At 39.6% G+C, this 19,694-nt stretch overlaps 1 protein-coding gene across 1 annotated transcript in view; it reads left to right on the top strand.

Annotated features, from left to right (window-relative positions):
• Positions 1–18,985, top strand: part of IQGAP1 (IQ motif containing GTPase activating protein 1) — a 53,850-nt gene extending 34,865 nt beyond the window's left edge. The window contains exons 23-38 of the mRNA XM_063413039.1: positions 618–826; positions 1,841–1,996; positions 2,211–2,374; positions 3,149–3,373; positions 4,601–4,741; positions 4,830–4,914; positions 7,064–7,296; positions 8,029–8,161; positions 8,505–8,607; positions 10,069–10,204; positions 11,507–11,594; positions 12,016–12,228; positions 13,295–13,461; positions 15,096–15,218; positions 16,084–16,192; positions 17,753–18,985. Of these exons, the coding sequence (XP_063269109.1) occupies positions 618–826; positions 1,841–1,996; positions 2,211–2,374; positions 3,149–3,373; positions 4,601–4,741; positions 4,830–4,914; positions 7,064–7,296; positions 8,029–8,161; positions 8,505–8,607; positions 10,069–10,204; positions 11,507–11,594; positions 12,016–12,228; positions 13,295–13,461; positions 15,096–15,218; positions 16,084–16,192; positions 17,753–17,866 (2,399 nt within the window). The 3' untranslated portion in view covers positions 17,867–18,985. The remainder of the gene's footprint in view (positions 1–617; positions 827–1,840; positions 1,997–2,210; positions 2,375–3,148; positions 3,374–4,600; positions 4,742–4,829; positions 4,915–7,063; positions 7,297–8,028; positions 8,162–8,504; positions 8,608–10,068; positions 10,205–11,506; positions 11,595–12,015; positions 12,229–13,294; positions 13,462–15,095; positions 15,219–16,083; positions 16,193–17,752) is intronic.
• Positions 18,986–19,694: the final 709 nt, after the last annotated feature.

Here is a 19,694-nt window from a genome sequence, read left to right as displayed (position 1 = left end):
GCTTCCTCTGGAGTCAATCCTGCAGCTCCACATCCTTCTTTTTATGTTGAGGGCCCCAGAGCTGAAAACAGTACTCCGGGGGGTCTCATGAGAGTGGAGTGGCAGAGGAGAATCACCTGCCTTGACCTCCTGACCACATTGCTTTATATGCAGGCCAGGATGCAGTTGGCTTTCTGTGCTGCAAGTGCACATTGCTGGGTCATGTCAAGCTCCTTGTCAACCAATATGATGTCGGCTGTGTGATCTATAAGATCAAGACAATTTTTTTGGGGAGCAATTGGGATGAAGTTAATAGGGCAGTGCAGGGAGTAGGTAGTTTTTGATGCTGAAGGAGAACTTGATTCTGTCTTTTTTTTTTCTGCTAAAAAATAGAACTTCAGCTTTGCAGTTAGCTCTGACAGCGTTGACTGTCCTGTGCTACTGCTGACTTTGTTCTTGATTTACTTCTCTTACAATTTTCTCAAAACAGAAAGATCAAAATGTCTGAAGCTGTTTAGACATGATGGTACTAATTTGACTTCGGGTGTTCCTTGATGTGCTGTTTAAACATAGATAAGGCATATATTTACTTCTGTTTGCCATCTCCTAGTGCTGTCTGTTTTCTTGGCTATTTTTAGTTAATGCTGAAAACCCACCTATGGCTGTGGTTCGGAAATTTGTCCACTTGCTCGATCAGAGTGACCAAGATTTTCAGGAGGAGCTTGAGCTAATGAAACTGCGTGAAGAAGTTGTAACCTTGATCCGATCCAATCAGCAACTGGAAAATGACCTCAATCTCATGGACATCAAAATTGGTTTGCTAGTGAAAAACAAAATTACATTGCAGGTAAGAAGTGTGTTGTTGTGAGACCAGCTACACATTGAATTGAGTCCAGTGGTAGTTAGCATGGAGAGCTCCTGGCCTCAGATGTCGACCCAGTGGACAGACGCAGTGGAAAACGTTTTCCCAGACTAAGTTTTTACTCCCAGTATGTTCTTAGTCCATTCCACTAATTTAATATGTATCCCTAGAAAGAAAACTGTAGGAGGAGAAGAAACAAGTCCTGAAGGTAAAGAAGGCAAAAAGACTCTCTTGATCTAATGGATGCTTTTGTGTTTAAAGGCTTTGAGATTCTTTTTTGTTGCTTCTTTATGGTTAAACTAGTCACATGCCACAAGCTTGCAACCAAGGAGGTAATTTTGGAGGCACAAAACACGCTCATGCCACTTGGTTGCTTGTTGGTTGAAGGAAGCCCCCTCTATCTGAGCTTGGCTGGTGTGATTAATTTCCACCCCCCAAAGATAAAGAAAAAAAGTCTCTTACTGATACGTCATTGTCTTTTCTTCAAGATGAAGTACTGGTCAGCTTTTCATGTGATCCTGGATTCATTACACTAGGCTTCTCTGAGTGCAAAATCTCAATTGGTGTACTGAAATTTATCTTAGAGGGAAGCTGCAGTGGTTGGGCTGATGCAGTGAAAAATGCCATTGTTGTCAGGGTATGTGGAGGTAGTGAGCTAGCTGAATATAGAACAGTATTTTTAAAACTTAAGCCCAGTTTAAAAAAGGAAAATATTTCCAAGTGTCTTCAGAATGTTACCAGCTCCAACAGTAGTTGCTACCAAGAGTGACTAACCCTTCTAGGGTTTCAGACAAATTCACAGTCAGGAACAAAGCAGAACATGTACTTCCAGTAGGAGAAACTGCTGCCATAGCAAATAATGTTTCACTTTAATAGCCCCAGACATTCCTTGACATTGCATTTCCACGTCCGAGAGAAGTAGCTCAGATGCAACTGTTTTCCAGTATTGCTTGTTAGAAACTTCTCAGAGTGAAATCTCTACCTGTTCTTTCTTTCCAGGATGTTGTTTCTCATAGCAAAAAACTTACCAAAAAGAACAAGGAACAGCTCTCTGACATGATGATGCTGAACAAACAAAGGGGAGGTTTAAAAGCATTGAGCAAAGAAAAGAGAGAAAAGTTGGAAGCCTATCAGCATTTGTTCTACCTGCTTCAGGTAAACACCTTCTTACACTGCTTGGTAACCTTTTCTCATAGAAGGTTATATGTCTTAGCACAGTGTTTGCTTATGCACTGTAGTTGTCATACAAGCAGTAAGGTTGGAAAAGACCTTTAAGATCAAGTCCAACCAGCAACTGTTTTGAGCCACCTTAGTTTTTAGCGACACCAGCGGGGACATGCACACTAAGTAATTTTTCTTGTTGTTGTAGACTAACCCAACCTACTTGGCCAAGCTGATTTTTCAGATGCCTCAAAACAAATCCACAAAATTCATGGATTCTGTCATCTTCACGCTGTATAACTATGCGTCCAATCAAAGAGAGGAATACCTGTTGTTGCGACTTTTCCAAACAGCATTGCAGGAAGAGATCAAGTATGTGGTAGCATATAGCACATTCTTGCTGTTGAATCAGTTTTGGCAGTTACTAAAATTGAGGCCATTTTCATGTTAAATCTAGAGGTTATATGCAGATAATGCTAATCTGTCCATTCATTGTCTTCTTCAAGCCATTTCCTATCTGTTAATGTAGTCCATACAAGAAGAGTCAAATATGTCCATTGAAGATGAAGGCTTTTCACTTCAGTCAAGATTTCACTGCTCAGGATGGCAGCTACTTTTGATCTGATGCAAAGTCATGCTAAAACTCAGCCTAATCTCAATTCTCAGGTGTCTGATTATAAATACGTCCAACAGACTGCAAACTCAGGCTTTACAAGCCAGGAAGAGAGCTCAATCTAAGTTCTCTGGATTTCCAGAAGCCAATGAGGAGTCTGAAATCTCTGTTGTTTGGCATTTCTATTTCCTGTCAGTGTTAAAAACTCTGGCTGTCCTCAGACATGTTTTGTTGGATTGGTTAGGCCTTAGGAGCTCAGTGTTACATGACTTCAGTTCTTTACAATGCAGGGTGGCACACCTTGCTGTGAGGAAGAATATGCAATGAAATTTTTGAGGAACTTCCCTTAAGCATTTTTGGGAATGCTTTTTAAGCATGGACATGATATATGCCCGGAAACAAATAACTTCTAACGTGTGTTTCCCCTCCCTGCCCCCCGGCCTGAATCATGCTTGGAACAGTAGTCCAGGGAAGTGTAGGCAGTGACAGAGTTATGCATACCTCAAATTTCATATAGATTCTTTCTTCTTCAGATCAAAAGTAGACCAGATACATGAAATTGTGACTGGGAATCCTACTGTTATTAAAATGGTGGTAAGTTTCAATCGTGGTGCCCGTGGTCAGAATGCCCTGAGGCAGATCCTTGCACCAGTTGTGAAGGAAACCATTGATGACAAGTCACTTAATATCAAAACTGATCCTGTGGATATTTACAAGTCTTGGGTTAACCAGATGGAATCTCAGACGGGAGAGGCCAGGTATGGGACCTGTTAATACTGTATTTTTCTAAACATTGCTTAGCTGCTTTGCATTGCTCAGTTAATCATTCGAAACCATCCTTGGCTCCACTGCACGCATCTGTCCAACTGACTGTCTCATCAAGACAGCTTTGATCTGAGAGTTCTAAAGTTCATATTTTGGTTATGGTGCTGAGAGTATTGAACAAGAATGTCATTAGGTGATGGAAGAAGAAATGCTCTTTAGTGTTTTCCCATGTTAACTTGATAGTTAGCTATGAGACACCCTCTAACCTAAAAGAATGTATTGTAAGAAAATGTATTTGGGAATTGTTTCCATGCCAGTCCATGTTCATGTCGTGCATGGCCTGTGCAAACAGGTACTATTTGCAAGCACACAAAGTTGCTCTTAATGGCAGAAAGCATCACATTGCAGTTCTCTTGGTCCTAACATCTTTCTAATTAATATCAGCAACTGATGACAATTGTATTGAGCTATGTGATTTTATGTCATTCTGGTTTCTTTTTCTTCAGTGGTTGCGATTTGCTAGAACTTGATTCTGTTGTGTTGTTGGGGTTTTTTAACCTACCTAAAAAAAAAAAAGTAAAAGCCATATGGATGAATGAGTTTCTCCATATCTAAAGCAATCTGCAGTCATATACCTTTGCACACTTTATGCAAAATTCTGGACATCTTAAAAATGCAAGTGAAGATGTGTGTTTAGATTATTCTCTGTACGTGAGATTTTGGATAAACCTTTATGAATTACCAGGTTCATTTGTCTATGTTCTCTGGAATACTATGCAATAGTTTCAGCTGATTGAAAAAAAGATAACTATTCCTTCAGCAGCATCTTATATTGATTTTATGGGTACTGCTCTAGCTTCTGCTTGTGTCCAAATTTTCATCATCTTAATACCCAAATGCAAGCTTTTGTCTTCACCAGTTTGCAGTCCGAAGTGCCACTATGTGTTATTGAAGGTGCTTTTTTCCTAGTGTATGTGCTATTAAAAAGATTCAATTTTAGGTTAGCTGAATCTTTCTCTCAGTGGCCAGTGCAAGGGAAAGTAAAGGAAGTAAAAGCAAAAGAATTTCAGCTCTCATGGTGCCAAACTAATTAATTAAAAGCAGTGCATAGCTTTTGGCCGTGAAGTGAATGTAAGCATGTTTCTGTGTCAGGCTATATGTTCTTGAAGTGTACTAGTTTGAGTAATATTCTCCTTTATATGTCTGACTTTTTCAAACAGCAAATTGCCCTATGATGTTACGCCTGAGCAAGCCCTGAGTCATGAAGAGGTGAGGATGCGCCTGGATGCCTCAATCAGAAACATGAGGACAGTGACAGACAAATTCCTGTCTGCCATTATTAGTTCAGTGGACAAAATCCCGTGAGTCTGATGCACCAGTGTTACCCCTGAGAAGTTGCTGACATCTTTATGCTTGCAGCAGTCTTATTTGACCTTTTCTTTCTCTCAGTTATGGAATGCGTTTCATTGCCAAGGTCCTAAAAGACTCCCTACATGACAAGTTTCCTGATGCTGGCGAGGATGAGCTTCTGAAGGTGAGGGTCTATAAACCTTTGTAAATAATTGTCAGCCAAATGGGCACATCACATTCTTCTCTTTTGGTAGGTGTATGTGTGGAGAGGAGCGCATGTAAAACTATTCATTTACCTCTACGGATAGAAAATATTTCACATCAGGCTATTGCTGTTATTGCTTCATACACATCACTTGAGATGTCATACATTGTTTAGAAGGAGATAACTTGATGCTACTGTTTTGCTTTTAGTATCTTGGGCATTTGGACCTTTAGTTTTCTTGACCTGGGGTTTACTGTTGCTCCTAGAAAGTGAACCTCGGATTAACTAGTGTGATCACAGCCCGCTGCGCCTTCCTTAAAGAGACAAGTTTAAAAATCTGTTTGTAAAATTCTGATATCCCTAATGCCCCATCTGTAACACACTAGGATATTTTGACAGAAATATATAGTCACTTTGCATGATGCCTGGTCAGTTTTGTATTTTGCATTTCAGTTGATTTGGAGAACTAAAAGGATCCTAATACTAGTTGTACTTAGATGAAATCTTTGGTTTCATGGCTTTTGGTAAATTGTGAATTTATGCCCATGAGTGCTTTACTTTTTAATACAATATAGTTTGGTTATTAGAATACTTGACAACGTCTCTTTAAGCTTCTCTGCCTCTGCTTCATTACAAAATAATTATCAATCTGAATGCTGTTTTCTTCTCTCTTCTAGCTCTGTGCTTTCCCACTCTGAGACATCGGTTCTTTCTATGCAGGTGAATTAATTTCTTCCATCTGTAAATTTAGGTGGAAAACTGCAGGTTTTGTTAATCCTCACGGAAACAATGTAACTGTCCACGTGAAAGTCAAAACTGCAGTTGTATGTAATAGCTACTCATAGATTTTTTTTTTCTAGCAACTGAAGATAGCCATGTAATATACTGTTCTTTTTGCCCTGTGTGTTCAAATATCATTAATTCAGTTTCTTTCATGGATGTTTTTTTCTTTTTACTGGCAGTAAACATTTTGACTGTTAATGGTCAGCAGACTAGTAACACCCCATGGCATAATTTATGAGAGTACAGCAGAAGTTTGCATAAAACACTTGTCAAAACATGACCTCACTGACACCAGTTATTAATTTCTGGAACTGCTTAGCAGTGGCTAGGTTTTTTCTGTGTTTCGACTGTTTGTTCAGACCCCAATCTTTTCCATGCATTTAAGTCACATGGCAAGTAGGTGAAGCCAAGATTCATCAACCTGGCCTTCTGCAAATGAGCATGTGGTGAGAGAGCTTTTGCTTTAAATCACCATAGTGGGTTAATACCTTTTCAGTGCTAGAATTACTTATGGCAGAACACACAATACAGGGTAGAAGAATATTGTGAGCATATGGATAACGTGATAATCTCTATTTGTAGTTCTTTGAAATGTACTGCTGCTCACATTTGACTAGGTAATTGGATTTTTTGAAGCATCAAATGACGTTTGTTTTCTGTACTTCTGATTTTCTTACTTCTGGATTAAATGGTTTCTCACTAAGTAGGGATCTATGTGTAAATATATGTTGCTGGCTTATAGAAGAAAGCTTTTGTTCTGAAAGAGAAAAGGGCTTGGGGCAAGAAATGGGCAAGTAATTTCCTCAGTTTAACATTGTGGTGTACCATTCTTCCTCCCTATTTTTGCTTTGTCAGAGATGGCAGCCAATGCTGCATGCTTCCTCAAAAATCGGCTCTTGTTCTGTACTGAAACTTCATTACCAGATTTCTCTGTACTGTGGTCATCCTGCCCTCTGTTAGGCTACCTCAGTTGCATTTAATTCTCCTGACAGACTTTCTCGTGCTCATATCAATAGTTCATTGGTAACTTGTATCTCCTGTCCGCACATTTTTGTAAGTTGGAGTTCTAAATCGTTACACATAGGAATATCTCCTGCTGTATTGTCCTGTGACTGGAAGTGCTCAGGCTTTCCTCTGTGTTGACTGCCCTATTGCATCTTTATGATGTTTGCTTTTTTTTAATACTGCAGATTTTTTAGGATAGTATGTGCTTCTATACAGCAGAACCTTTGTCTTGGAAAGAGGCTTACAAGGAAATAATTTATCAAAACACAGAGTAGTTTCAACAAAATTCGATTGAGTCCTGTACTGTTCTTTATGGATGCATTTCTTTTCTCTTTCCCAGATTGTTGGCAACTTACTCTATTATCGTTACATGAACCCAGCCATTGTCGCACCAGATGCATTTGACATCATCGACCTTTCAGCTGGAGGTCAGCTGACGACAGATCAACGCAGAAACCTCGGTTCCATTGCAAAGATGTTACAGCATGCTGCATCCAATAAGATGTTCATGGGAGACAATGCTCATCTAAGCATCATTAATGAATACCTATTGCAGTCATACCAGAAATTCAGGTAGAAGACCGTAGCTAATTAAGCTGGGAAATTGGGCAGAGGGCAACATTGCTAGTAAAAAGGGAAAATAGTAAATTTAGAATATGGAAAATTAAAGAGATTTCACTTCAGGCTACCACAAACATCAGTGACAATAGCAGATAAAATGCGTACCTGGAATTTATGAACAGTGCATTGTGTGTTAATGAGATTGCAAAGTCAGAAGTGTCAAATGTCCAGAATAAAGGTTGTTTTTGCACGTACTTATTACAGTACTTTGGATGTGGACAACCAGAATTGACATATATTCTTATGTTCTGTGCGAACCCTGATTCCACATGAAAATCTAGTGGTGATCAGGAATAAAACAGGTTGGCATTTAGCTATTCCTGTAGCTGAAGTAAGATTTTATTCAAAAATTGGCATTTTATATCTCCTGTGGTTTGGAAAAAATATAACCAGAGGTAGTTAAGGGCAAAGGATGATAATGCAGTGGGGGCAGGAGAATGAGGTCATTGAAGCCAGTTCTGTCAATTCTGAAAATGAGCAAATGTCAACATGGCCAATACCAATGATTGAATTTACTAGGTTGCTTCTGAGGTGTTAAACTAAAGCTGACAAACTGTAGTATGCCATAGTGTACCATAGTTTAAAGAAGAGAGTCTGCTCGAGATTGTCATGTGGAGGTAGTACTCTTGATATATCACATGGCTGTCAGTCATACTGACTGTTCTCTCCTTCTTTGTTCTGAAGACGTTTTTTTCAGACTGCCTGTGAGGTTCCTGAATTGCAGGATAAATTTAATATTGATGAATATTCAGACTTGGTGACTCTCACTAAACCAGTAATTTATATTTCTATTGGTGAAATCATCAATACACACACTGTAAGTATATATTAGTCACAATTGCTCCTTATAAGCAGCGTTTGCGAAGAAAATGCTGCTTCTCTGTGAAACACAAAGATACCAAATACAAGTCTGAAAATTGTCATGATTGTAGTTTGTGAGAGCTTGTTGATTTATAGAATCAAGTAATTGAGTTACGGCTTCACTAAGTTTCTTTTGAACGCATTTTGAGTATGTGATATTGGCACAGCTTTGAATGTTGACATTGCTGCTTTGGAGTTCAGTGATTTTTTTCTAAAAGATAGCAGCCTAAAATGATGAAATTTTACTGTCTAGAAAAGGATGTACTGTTAAAACATAATTGTTTTTTCTGTTCATCTAGTTGCTCTTAGACCATCAAGATGCAATTGCTCCTGAGCACAATGATCCAATTCATGAGCTGCTGGATGATCTCGGAGAGGTTCCTACAATTGAGTCCTTAATAGGTGGTCTAGTTTGTTCTGCTAAAGTAATATGTGATATTACCTTAAATGAGCTAAAGTGCAGTAAAGTAGCAGTAAGAAATCATTACAGGTCGTTTGTGAGGATATGCTCTAAAAAGCAGCAGCAGATTCATTGCGGTATATTTTCTCTGCATAATATGCTGCCCTGGAAAAAATAGGGGTTCTCTCTCTTCTCCCCACCCACCTCACCTTATGCCACTCTAGAAGTTTCTAGAAGACAGACAGCTATTGACATATTTTCTTTGTTCCATTACACTGGCGCCGTTTCTCTGTGTTTGTATCTGTGTTCCAGCTTGTTTGAAAAGATCTGTCCTCCCTTCTGGAGATCTGTAGGTGTTCCTTTCAGAGTGTAGTAATAAATGAATTAAATAGCATGTGTTCCTTTAAGAGTCTTTGGCATGTGGACAAGTAACATTTTTCCTCTCCTTCATAGAGTTTTTTTCCATTAGAAAATTAGAATTTTATCCTCTTCTGGTTGAAAGAAGAAGGAACTAACACTACTAATCTGTGAAACTCTTCTAGAAACCTGAGCCACAGTTTACTGCTTCAGGATATAACACATACTGGAAAGAGGCACAAGTTTTTCTCCTTCGTTGGTTTCTGTGTTGCAGTTATTTGAAGATTCTAGTCTAGCAGGGGGGAGGGAGGCAAACCAGGAAGAGTTTTTTGAGAGGATGCTGTGACAGTGAACACCTTGAAGATGCTTGATGAGAAAGGTTGGAACCTTCTAAAGGAATGATTGCAAGCACATTTTTTTCCAAGCGCTGACAAAGAACAGAACTTAAGAAGCATTATCTGAAAAAGCATAGACCATGGATTTAGATAGAACTTGCCCTCCTTCCCCATTTAATTTCTCCTGTGTTCATTGTGTCACTGTGGCTAATATGTCAGAGTTAAATCTTGCTGCAGCCCTTTAAAAATGGGTGGAAAGGTACCAACAATTGTTCTGGTAAAAGTTCATATGCAATTAGAGCAAGAAAATTTCTTTTTGATGGGATAGCTTCCTTTGTTTAAGAGATGATGACAGGCTTGGTTGCTAACAAATGCTTTGCTCTTAGCTTGACACATTCATTTTGATGAGGACGTGGCCATACGGGTGTCATCACATTTTTATTTCTAAAGTACTTTTGGCAATTCAGCCACTCTTCTCAGTGAGATACTGAGATACCGTGTGGAATACACATAAATCTTCAAGGCATGCAAAGTGGTGATTTTCTTGTGCTGTTCTGGCCAGTACATTCCCTCAGATTTGTTATGAAAAGGTCTGCGATATATTCAAGGTGACATCTTTAAAAGTTGGTTTGGGTTTTGAAGTGTCCTTTTGACAGTATAGAAAACAGTCTAGTTTTCCTGTGATCTGTTATGTAGGGAAAAATTACCAAGTCCTAACAGTCAAGAAGGTAAAGAATGTGATGTAATCTATAAACTTTCTCTGCTTGGCAGGGGAAGGCTCTGGCAATGTTAATGATCCCAACAGGGAAATGCTAGCAAAGACTGAGGTTTCTCTCACACTCACTAATAAATTTGACGTTCCTGATGATGAGAATGCAGAGATGGATGCAAGGACAATTCTGTTGAAGTAAGTAGGGGGTAACTGCCTGGTGTGTTACTCAAAAGAACAACTGGAGCAACTGGAACTTTAACAGTTAATCTGCATGAGAAAATAAGAGAAAGCATAATTTAAATAAATGTGTGGGGACTGTTACTCCAAATACCCTGAGATTGTAGCTGTGTCCTTTTCTATGCTGTGGCATGACTTTTAATTGAAGAAGACTTAATAGCCTTTTTGAGAAGCATAAGTCTTATTACCCTAATGGAAAGTGGGCAATGGACTGTCAGGGATTTTAGTATTGCCAGAATCTTTATTCTGGGAAACTTTTTACTGATAGTGACTCTTGGCTGGTTTTAAGCAGATCCCTATTGCTGAGATGTATAGAGCAGTGAGCTGACATTCAAATGTGTGTTTACCTTCTCTGATGCATTCCTGCTCAGATGCTATATAGTTTAATTGGAAAATCTTTGGTCAGCATGTTCTTGGCCTAGGCAGTCAAGTGATCTCCCACAAGAAAATTTTGTCTCCAAAAATAACTTTAACCAGACTTCTTAAAAGATACATCAGTATTTCCCTATCCACCAGTCTAAGGTGACATTGATTTCAAAAGTAAATATTTACCAGCTGCACTGGTAGCCATTTAAGTTGTGGATGATGAGGAAGGTGCATATGTTAAGTAGTTTGTGTGATTCCAAAAATAATTCCAGCCTGACTGCAGAGATGCTATTTGGTTTCACTGTTTGGCTTAAGGACAGAAATGCTTCACAGTGGACTCTGACTCTGATTAAATCTCAGCTCAAATCAAGGAATGACCCTGTCTGTCACCAGATTGGAGTTGAGATCTACATTGTCTTCCATGCACATAAGAAACTAATCCTTTGGAGTTTTTTGATACCTGTTGCAGATCACTGAAGCATGCTTATGGATGGATAATGTTATAGAGCTTTTCTGGTTGCACAAATGGGCTGTGGCTACTACCTGCTTTATCTTTCATTTTGAATACAGTTTCTGTGCTCCACATGGCAGTGCTGGGGCTACCTTGTAATGCATGGGGTGGCATCCTTGCTGTTTGAGGGAGTTTTGGGTAACAAGTTGTGCATATTACAAAGAGGAACCTTTCAGGGAACCGGTTTCCAATAATGCACTGTCCAAAAAGTAAAGTGCTTCTCAAGGTTCTGGTCTGGTTTAGCCTATGATTACCTGGCTGCTCATCCAGTAATAATCTGTCTTTAAATAAATCAGTAGCATTGGCATTGTTGCAGAACAGAAGAGTATTAAAGGTCTTTCTGATTAAATTTTTTTCTTCTATTCTCCTTGATATCTTTGCAGCACAAAACGTTTAATTGTTGATGTAATCCGCTTCCAGCCAGGGGAGACGCTGACTGAAATTTTGGAAACTTCAGCTACCTCAGAGCAAGTATGATGCTGTTTATCTGTGCTGGTTTTAGACTTAGGATTTAGGAAATCATCATCTATCTAGATGTATGTGGGTGTGTGTGGAACTTTCCGTTTATGTATTGCAGTGAAACTGTCTTCACTGATGATGGAGCAGGGTGTAATGATAATCAGGAGGGTGTACAGTGGATGTTAATTGTATGTGTGAATCTTATTCCTGCAGTAGTTGCTAGAAACTGTTCATTTTAAATGATAGGTAGGCTTCTCCTGATTCCCATGTGTAGAATGTGTTCATCAGAATGCATTCATTCAAGTCAGTACAGGAATCGCCAGTCAAAACTCTTTATCTTATGCCAGAGATCCGACAATCTGTTTCTGCTTCTTATTGTCGCCCTGAAATTGATCTGCTTATGAACTTGCAGGTTTTTGTTCTCTTCTTCTAGGAAGCAGAGCATCATAGAGCTATGCAGAAACGAGCCATTCGTGATGCTAAAACTCCTGATAAGATGAAAAAATCTGTCTCTGTAAAGGAAGATGGTAATTTGAATCTCCAAGAAAAAAAAGAAAAAATCAAGGCAGGCCTGAAGAAGTTGACAGAACTGGGGCCAGTGAACGCCACAAATAAATACCAGGAACTAATCAATGACATTGCAAAGGTATACCATTTGATGGTTTCCTAGTAATCATAGTGGAGTTTTCCCAATTTGCAGCTTGGTAAAACTGGCACAAGTTTGCAGAAGGAGAGTAAAGTTTTAGTAGCTAATTATAGAGAAAAATCATACCTTTTGTTGCAGCATTTCCCCCTCTTGGTACGTGGGGAAGTCCTTTATTGTTATACATTTCTGTTCTCTCAAATGACGATGTTGTCTGGTTCTCGGGTACTTTAAGAAAAAACTTAATGGCTTGGAAGGGAAATCCTGGTATGTGATATCTTTTTCTGCTCCATTTCACTAAGTAATGCCTCTGCAAGCCTATTCACACAAGGAAGCTTTGCTCATAACTCTTAAGACATCCTAACTGTTATTTATACGTGCCCCTTAAAGAATACCTAAATGATAAGGAGGGTGGCTGTGAAAGACTTACAAAAGAGATCCAGTACTGTTGTACATTGCTACAGTGACAATATATTTTATATCACATTGTTTACTGAAAAACTCTTTGGGAAATATTATGTAAGTAAACCAACTAAATAATCGCCTTTAGGGATCTGATAAGAATTTACTGTACTATAGATAATATGTGTCACAAATTAAAATAGTAGTCAATTAATGTAATGTTTTCCTGTCTAGATATTAAGGCAACTGATGCTTAAAGGCTGACTAACAAAGAAAAATAATGAAGTCTGTGTGCTGCTATGGTTCTAGTGCTTGATTTGTAAGATACTTTCCCTACCCAGTGCTGGCAAAATTGCTGCTTTTATATCATGGGCTTTCAGTGCCTACTGTAGTCACCACAACTAGGACAGAACTGCAGTTTGAGAACACCACAAAAGGTGCAAGTGTACTGCCGTGTAGTGTTGGTTAGTTCCACAAATAATACTCACAGAGAATAAGCTGTGACACTTAAACTGGGGCAAGAGCAAATCAGTGCTCAAGCCTATAGCATGAAGCAAGACTAAGCAAAATCAAATGGTGTGTTTCAAGCTCTCAGTGGCTCTGGGACTCAGTACCTGGAGAGCTCAAATGACAGTTAAGTCTTTGCCTGTCTTTCTCTTCGGTGTAGGATATCAGAAACCAACGTAGATACCGTCAGAGAAGAAAGGCAGAGCTCGTGAAGCTGCAGCAGACATACAGTGCCTTGAACTCCAAAGCTACTTTTTATGGAGAACAAGTAGATTATTACAAAAGTTACATAAAGACCTGCTTGGATAACTTGGCCAGCAAGGGCAAGTAAGTATCTTGCAACCATAGAACAGTTTGGGTTTGAGGCAACCTTTAATGACCATCTAGTTCCCACCGCCCTGCCATGGCACACCTTCCACTGGACCAGATTGTTCCAAGCCCCATCCAGCCTGTTCTGGGATGGGGCAGCCACAGCTTCCCTGGATAGCTTGTCCTGGGGCCTCACCACCCTCACAGGGAAGCTGTTGACTGCAATTCTTTTAGTGCGACCATCCCGTTGAGTCCTTATCCATCAAGTGGTCCATCTATCAAATCCGTGTCTCTTCAGTTTAGACACAAGGATGTTGTGTGGAACATTGTGGAATGCTTTTCACAAATACAGGTAGATGATTTTTCCCTCATCCAGAAATGGTGTATTAATCCTGTTGTAGCAGGTCACCAAATTGGCCAGGCACCTGAGTGAAGGTATATGAGCTGTCACCAATTACCTCCTTGTTTTCCATGTATCTTTGCATAGTTTCCAGAAAGATCTTGCCAGTCACAGAGGTGAGACAGACTGCATCTTCCTTATTTTCCAGTTGGTAGGAGCTTCACTGGACTGCCACATTTTCTCCTATGTGATGGATAGTGGCTTAGCCACTTCCTCCACTAGTTCCCTGAGGACCCACAGTCACATCTCATCAGAGTCCATGGACTCGGACACTTTTAGTTTCTTTAGATGGTCTTGAACCTGATGATCTACAGCAGATGGTTCCATGGCCCTAGAAGTGCTTCTCACAAGAAAGCATGTGTTGCTAAGAAAAACCATAGTGCTATCTGCTCAAAGCTCCTTGTCCAAGCACTTTACCTCAGCAATAGTTTTAGCAAACAGGTCTCAGCAGCAGTAAGGAGAAAACAGGGAGACATCCTTGCCATGAATGGGGTAAGAAAGACAAACTTGAAAGACTTTCTGGTCCCTTTGGGAGAAGAACAGTGCAAAGTCCAATGGTATGAAGCTTGTTGTCCACATATGCACTTGCTGCTTAGTCACTGTGTCCTGTCATCCTTCTTAGGAACAGAATATGAAAAAAACATAGTTACCTGCAAGGAAACCATTGATCATAAATTGTCCCCATTTTTATGCCAAATGAAGTCAGCTGTTATAGTGCTAGACAATTCAGATTTTCTGGGGGGAAAAAAAAAATTGATGTCTTCTCCAGTCAGATGTGAAAATGTGAACCCTTTTCATTTGCAGAATGAAAAGACAAGCAAGTTTTTGAGTAGTCTCAGCTTTCTCCATGTCAGTTGTCATTAGACCCCATTTTGCCTAATGAGAGGTGGTATTGCTTTTTGTGAAGTACCATATGGTTGGGGGGGCGGGGTCAGGGAGGTTTGTTGTTTGTTTGATTTTTGTTGTTTGTTTGAATTTTGTTTGTGTTTTGTTTATTATTTTCCTGTTTAAATAGTAGAAATTTTTCCTTTTGGTAAGTAGTAGAAAATTAAAGATCTGATCTGAGCTACAAGTGCTTTGTAGGTAAACTGACTAGTAGAAGTACATTATTATCTATCATTAGTCATAGTTCATTAGCTGCACTGATTCTCACTGATCCCCTCTTTCAAATAGGACTGAAAATTTACTGCTCAAAATGTCTTTACTTGTTTGAGTGACCTTCTAATTTGTTTGGTTTGTCTTTTTTCCCCAGAGTCTCCAAGAAACCTCGAGAGATGAAAGGCAAAAACAGTAAAAAGATTTCTCTGAAATACACAGCAGCTCGACTTCATGAGAAGGGAGTGCTTTTAGAGATTGAGGACCTGCAAGGTAACCAGTGAGTATCTTTTTAAAACTCTTTAGAGCTAAATAAGCTTTTTGGAGGAAAAGGAAAATGGGTATGCTGAATTCTTGTCTTTTTCTTAGAACTAGTCTAGGTGCTGATAGTTGAGAACCAGAAATTTTGAGATTTATTTGAGGTTGTGTCGCATTGTCCTGCAATTTTTTTCTTGGACTTTGAGTGTTGTTGGTAGACTTAGCTATTAAAGCTGAAAAAGTTGTTTTGATGACCTATGCTGGCATCCCTAGGGCCAAGAAACCTTGCACAGTCATCACTCTTCAGTTCTCTTTCTGGTTGAAGCAAAGTAATTCTTCGACTGAGAAGTGTAATGTGATTTAAACATGACATCCGCTTTCCCCCAACCTCCTCTTTGTCATCCTCACAGTTGTGGAAGGGTACCTTCTTGGGTGAATTGTTTTTATGGTTAATAGCTTTCATTGTTGAAAAATCAGCTTAATACTAGCTTGAGCTTCTCCAGCTCTAGTTTGCTACAGAGAAGCTGGCATGTCTTGTGTGGAATACAGACAAGCTGGCTGTTCCTAGAATTTTTTCAACTCTGAGTCATACTTTGTACTCGGTGCACTAAGTGAGGCATGAATGTGCAGCATAAAGTAGACTGCTTAGTTTGTATAAGCTAAATTAAATCACCCTGTTTCCTGCTGTGCTTGTGTGAAGATGTGATTTACCAAACGCAGAATCGGTTAGGCTTTCATTCATTGTTGTATTGAGTGTGGTTGGCTTTTACAGGCTTATTTCAAATGGGGATAATAGAATAAAGAGTTAACAATAGAGTTCTTAGAAATTTGTCTTCCCATTTCATCTCATATATTCCATGTGATTTTTCATTTCTCAAATATGATAGGTTTAAAAACGTGATTTTTGAAATCAGTCCAACAGAGGAAGTAGGAGATTTTGAGGTTAAAGCAAAATTCATGGGTGTACAGATGGAAACCTTTATGTTACATTATCAGGTAAGAACTGTCCTATTTATTAGTGTCATGTAAGTTCCCCTTGCCAGACTCTTCATCGAAGTAGCAATGACATGTTTTTTGCCTAAACAGCCTGAAAAACGCTCTCAGAAATAACCGATTTGCAGGCAAAACAGATGCAACACGTACAGGGGATCCAAACTGCTTTTTCTTTCTTTGCTAATGAAAGCTTGATGTTGATCTGTGTTCTTAATTATGTGTACACATACACACACAGAACAAACACTTGCGCTTTCAACCATTTCCTGCTACAGCAGAGAGTTTGGGAGTCTGTGGCAGCAGTCACCTGGGCTTGTGTGTGATGGCTTCAGGCAGTCATTATGTATCAGTATTCTTTCTGCTACCCTATACTTATCCGTTTCTTTCCAGTTCTTAGGTGTTCTTAGGTTTCACCTTTTACTTAGGCCACCAGAACAGCATGCTGACTGGCCTTTTCCCAAAGGAAAGGTTGCTGTTCTTATTCTCATGCCGGTAATGGTGTGAGACCAGGTTACACCTGGTGTCTCTGTCCCTTTCTTCCACTTCTTCACCCACCCCGTGTCCATCTTGGTCTTCATTAGATTTGTTAGTTAGTGGAAGCCTCAGGCCTCTCGAAACAGATTGTGTGCAGGAGCATCTTTGCATTGCAGTTAGTCCACGCCACCTCACTGGCTGCTGGGATGGACAGCTGCCTCACACCTTTTGTTTGCTTTGAGGACTCCCCTAGTTTGTTCTGGTCCTAATCCATGAGAGCTGGTCATGAGCTTGTTGGTTCATGGGGCCTGCCCAAGGTTACTCGCTTCTCAGGCACATGGTTTACTATACCATTATGGCTTTGTAGCGGTGCTTTGCTGATAAAGCAGATGTTGTCAGAGGACAGCAGCAAGGGATACATCACACACATCCACCCACATGCCCACATCTATCCACCTTGTTTACCTGCAGGAGTGGGATTGCTGAAAGAATTTAAACAATGAGATAAAATCAGTGCAGGTGCATTGCTGACAAAGCAAAGTGTAACTAGAAGTACTGCCTACGTAAACACCTCAGAGATTGAATTGACGTCATACACAAAGTGACTGACATGCTATTTCTTTTTGTGCCCTAGATTGAAGTGCTGTAAGCCACTTCCCTGAGATCTGTGGCAACTAAAGCTTTCAGAAAGGGACACTGGAATGTTCTAGCGTTTCATGGGTACATGATAGAATTAGGCATGTAGGAAATGTAAATGCTCTAAATATTACAGCAACTTTATGGCTACTGTGCAAATGACAAGGCTTGAGATCTGAAATTTGGATTACTTAGAATGGTCTTCTATTTCTGCTCTTTTTCGTAATTTCATTTTTAAAAACACATTGCTTAAAATAATTAAGATCTTAAATGCCTTAGAATGACTATTTCTTACACAATAAGAGTGGCTCTTCAATGCGTCTCTCACTTTTCTGTCTTACGCCATGTACTTTTTCATTGATATTCCTTAAGATCCTACTGTACTGCTGAGTCTTTTATATTCCCTGTAAGCTCCTGAGGATTCCTCACTCATGAAGGTATTTTCTTTGGCAGGATCTCTTGCAGCTGCAGTATGAAGGTGTTGCTGTCATGAAGTTGTTCGACAGAGCAAAAGTGAACGTCAATCTTCTGATCTTTCTTCTGAATAAGAAATTTTATGGGAAGTAATCAACCTCTGCCAGCAAGTTTGTGAAAGGGAAGGTGGATAGAAACCTGCACTTACAACTTGTAATAATGTAGTGATGTATCCGTGTATTCCCACCATGTGCTAATTGTATCAAATGTATCATGAAGGAGGACTAAGAACATCTTGGGAACTGATAGCCCTGATTGAGTCTTCAAGGAGTTGGTTTCTTGTTTATTTATAATCTTCAACTTTGAAGATCCCCTTTAAAGAGGTTATTTTAGAATGTATTTTTACATGGGTTTGGGAATTAAACTAATATTAGAATATACTTAGGCCATCCGAATGCTTAATTTGCCTAATCCTGTGCTTTGTGAGGTTTGAATTCCCATTACCTGTGCAAAGAGAAAGCTGGCACTGTATAGAGGTCTGTTAGCCTCTTCCTGAGAGCCAAAAAAGGGTTGCAGGTGGTATTTGGACTCCAAATATTCTCAAGCAGCAATGACCAATATATTACGTGGTCAAGGTCCAGGTTACCTGTTTGTTTGCAAGCTTGCATTGGTAGAGGTGGCAGCGGCCAGTTGCTAAGATTAGAACTACTGCGGTCAGGGTAATCAGTAAGCATCATAAATAAAGTTACTGAACTATTTCACTGAACTATATCACATTTGTGATTAAGTACTACAGCAACATATAGCAGCTTTAGTGTTTCATTTTTCTTGATTTGCTTCTGTTTATCACACTGTAGTAATTTACAGATGCCCCCTTAAATGGAGGGGCTATGGAATGTATTTAGTAGGGCTTATAGACAAAAAGATTTTTGTGGAAGAGGAGGGTAGCTGAAAAAATGTCTTGTGACACGTAACTTTTAATGTTGCCTGCAAAGCATTTGAAATGTAAAATTCATTTTTCCCAGTTTAGAGCAATGTTCTATATATCTGTGTCCAATATAATAAATGTTAGTTTTCTTCCTTGGACAAGTCCATAGGTAGAGCCTATCTCAAATAGATCAGCTTTTAAAAAGTTAATTTTTTCCTAGCTACACTCAAGATCCTGTTTCTTTTATTATTTTGGGGGGGTTTTGTCTGTGCTTTTTCACAGTGGTGGTGGTGCTGGCTGTTCTGCTATATCCAATAAAAGTACAGAGACTCTTAAAAATATAATCTGACCTTTAAATTAATTTGCTTCAGCTCTTCGCCCAGTTTTTTACTTAACTTTTTTTTAAGGGACGTATCTCCTGCAAATTTCAGGTTGGTCTGCATTGTTCAGGTTACTGTTCAGAGTTTAAATGAACTGCTTGATCTACATTGATGCAGTTCTTTTTGCTTGGAGCTTTTTTTTCTCGTTAAAGACACTCCCAGTATTTGGAATGGCTGTGTCAGTGAGTATAATTTTTCTGCAGTTCTCTTGGAAGGAAATAGATAAACTTGCTGGTGTTTAGACTGCATTTAAACATACTCTGGTGTTGGTGTACATGAGGTCCAAGCCGATAACAAAAATTGCTTACCAAGCCCAAGGAAGATCTGAAACAGGGACAGGTCAGAAATGGATTTCCACTGAAATCTGACAAAGAGGTTTGAAATGGCATAAAGGACTTGCCTTGGGTTGTTAGGATGGGGGCTTGTTGGTTGGTTTTTGGTTTTGTTGCCTTTTCTCTCCCTGTGTTCCTGATGCCCAAGGTCTCACTGGAAGGACCGAGCAAGCTCTCCTTCCTGCCCATTCCTGGGCAGAAGCAGGCTGGAGGGTAACTCCCGAGCTTGTTCAGCATGCTGGGCTGAAGGGCAGCCCTGTGTCTGAAGGCTCATGGCTCTTTTTCCAGTGGACTTCCTGTGGGTGCAGCAGTGAGTGCTATGTGAGGGGTGAGCCTAGCAT

This window comes from Prinia subflava, chromosome 15 (genome assembly GCF_021018805.1).
Source record: "Prinia subflava isolate CZ2003 ecotype Zambia chromosome 15, Cam_Psub_1.2, whole genome shotgun sequence".
Classification (NCBI taxonomy): Eukaryota; Metazoa; Chordata; class Aves; order Passeriformes; family Cisticolidae; genus Prinia; species Prinia subflava.
The sequence above is the reverse complement of the archived record's forward strand: the minus strand, read 5'-3'. Positions and strand labels throughout refer to the sequence as shown.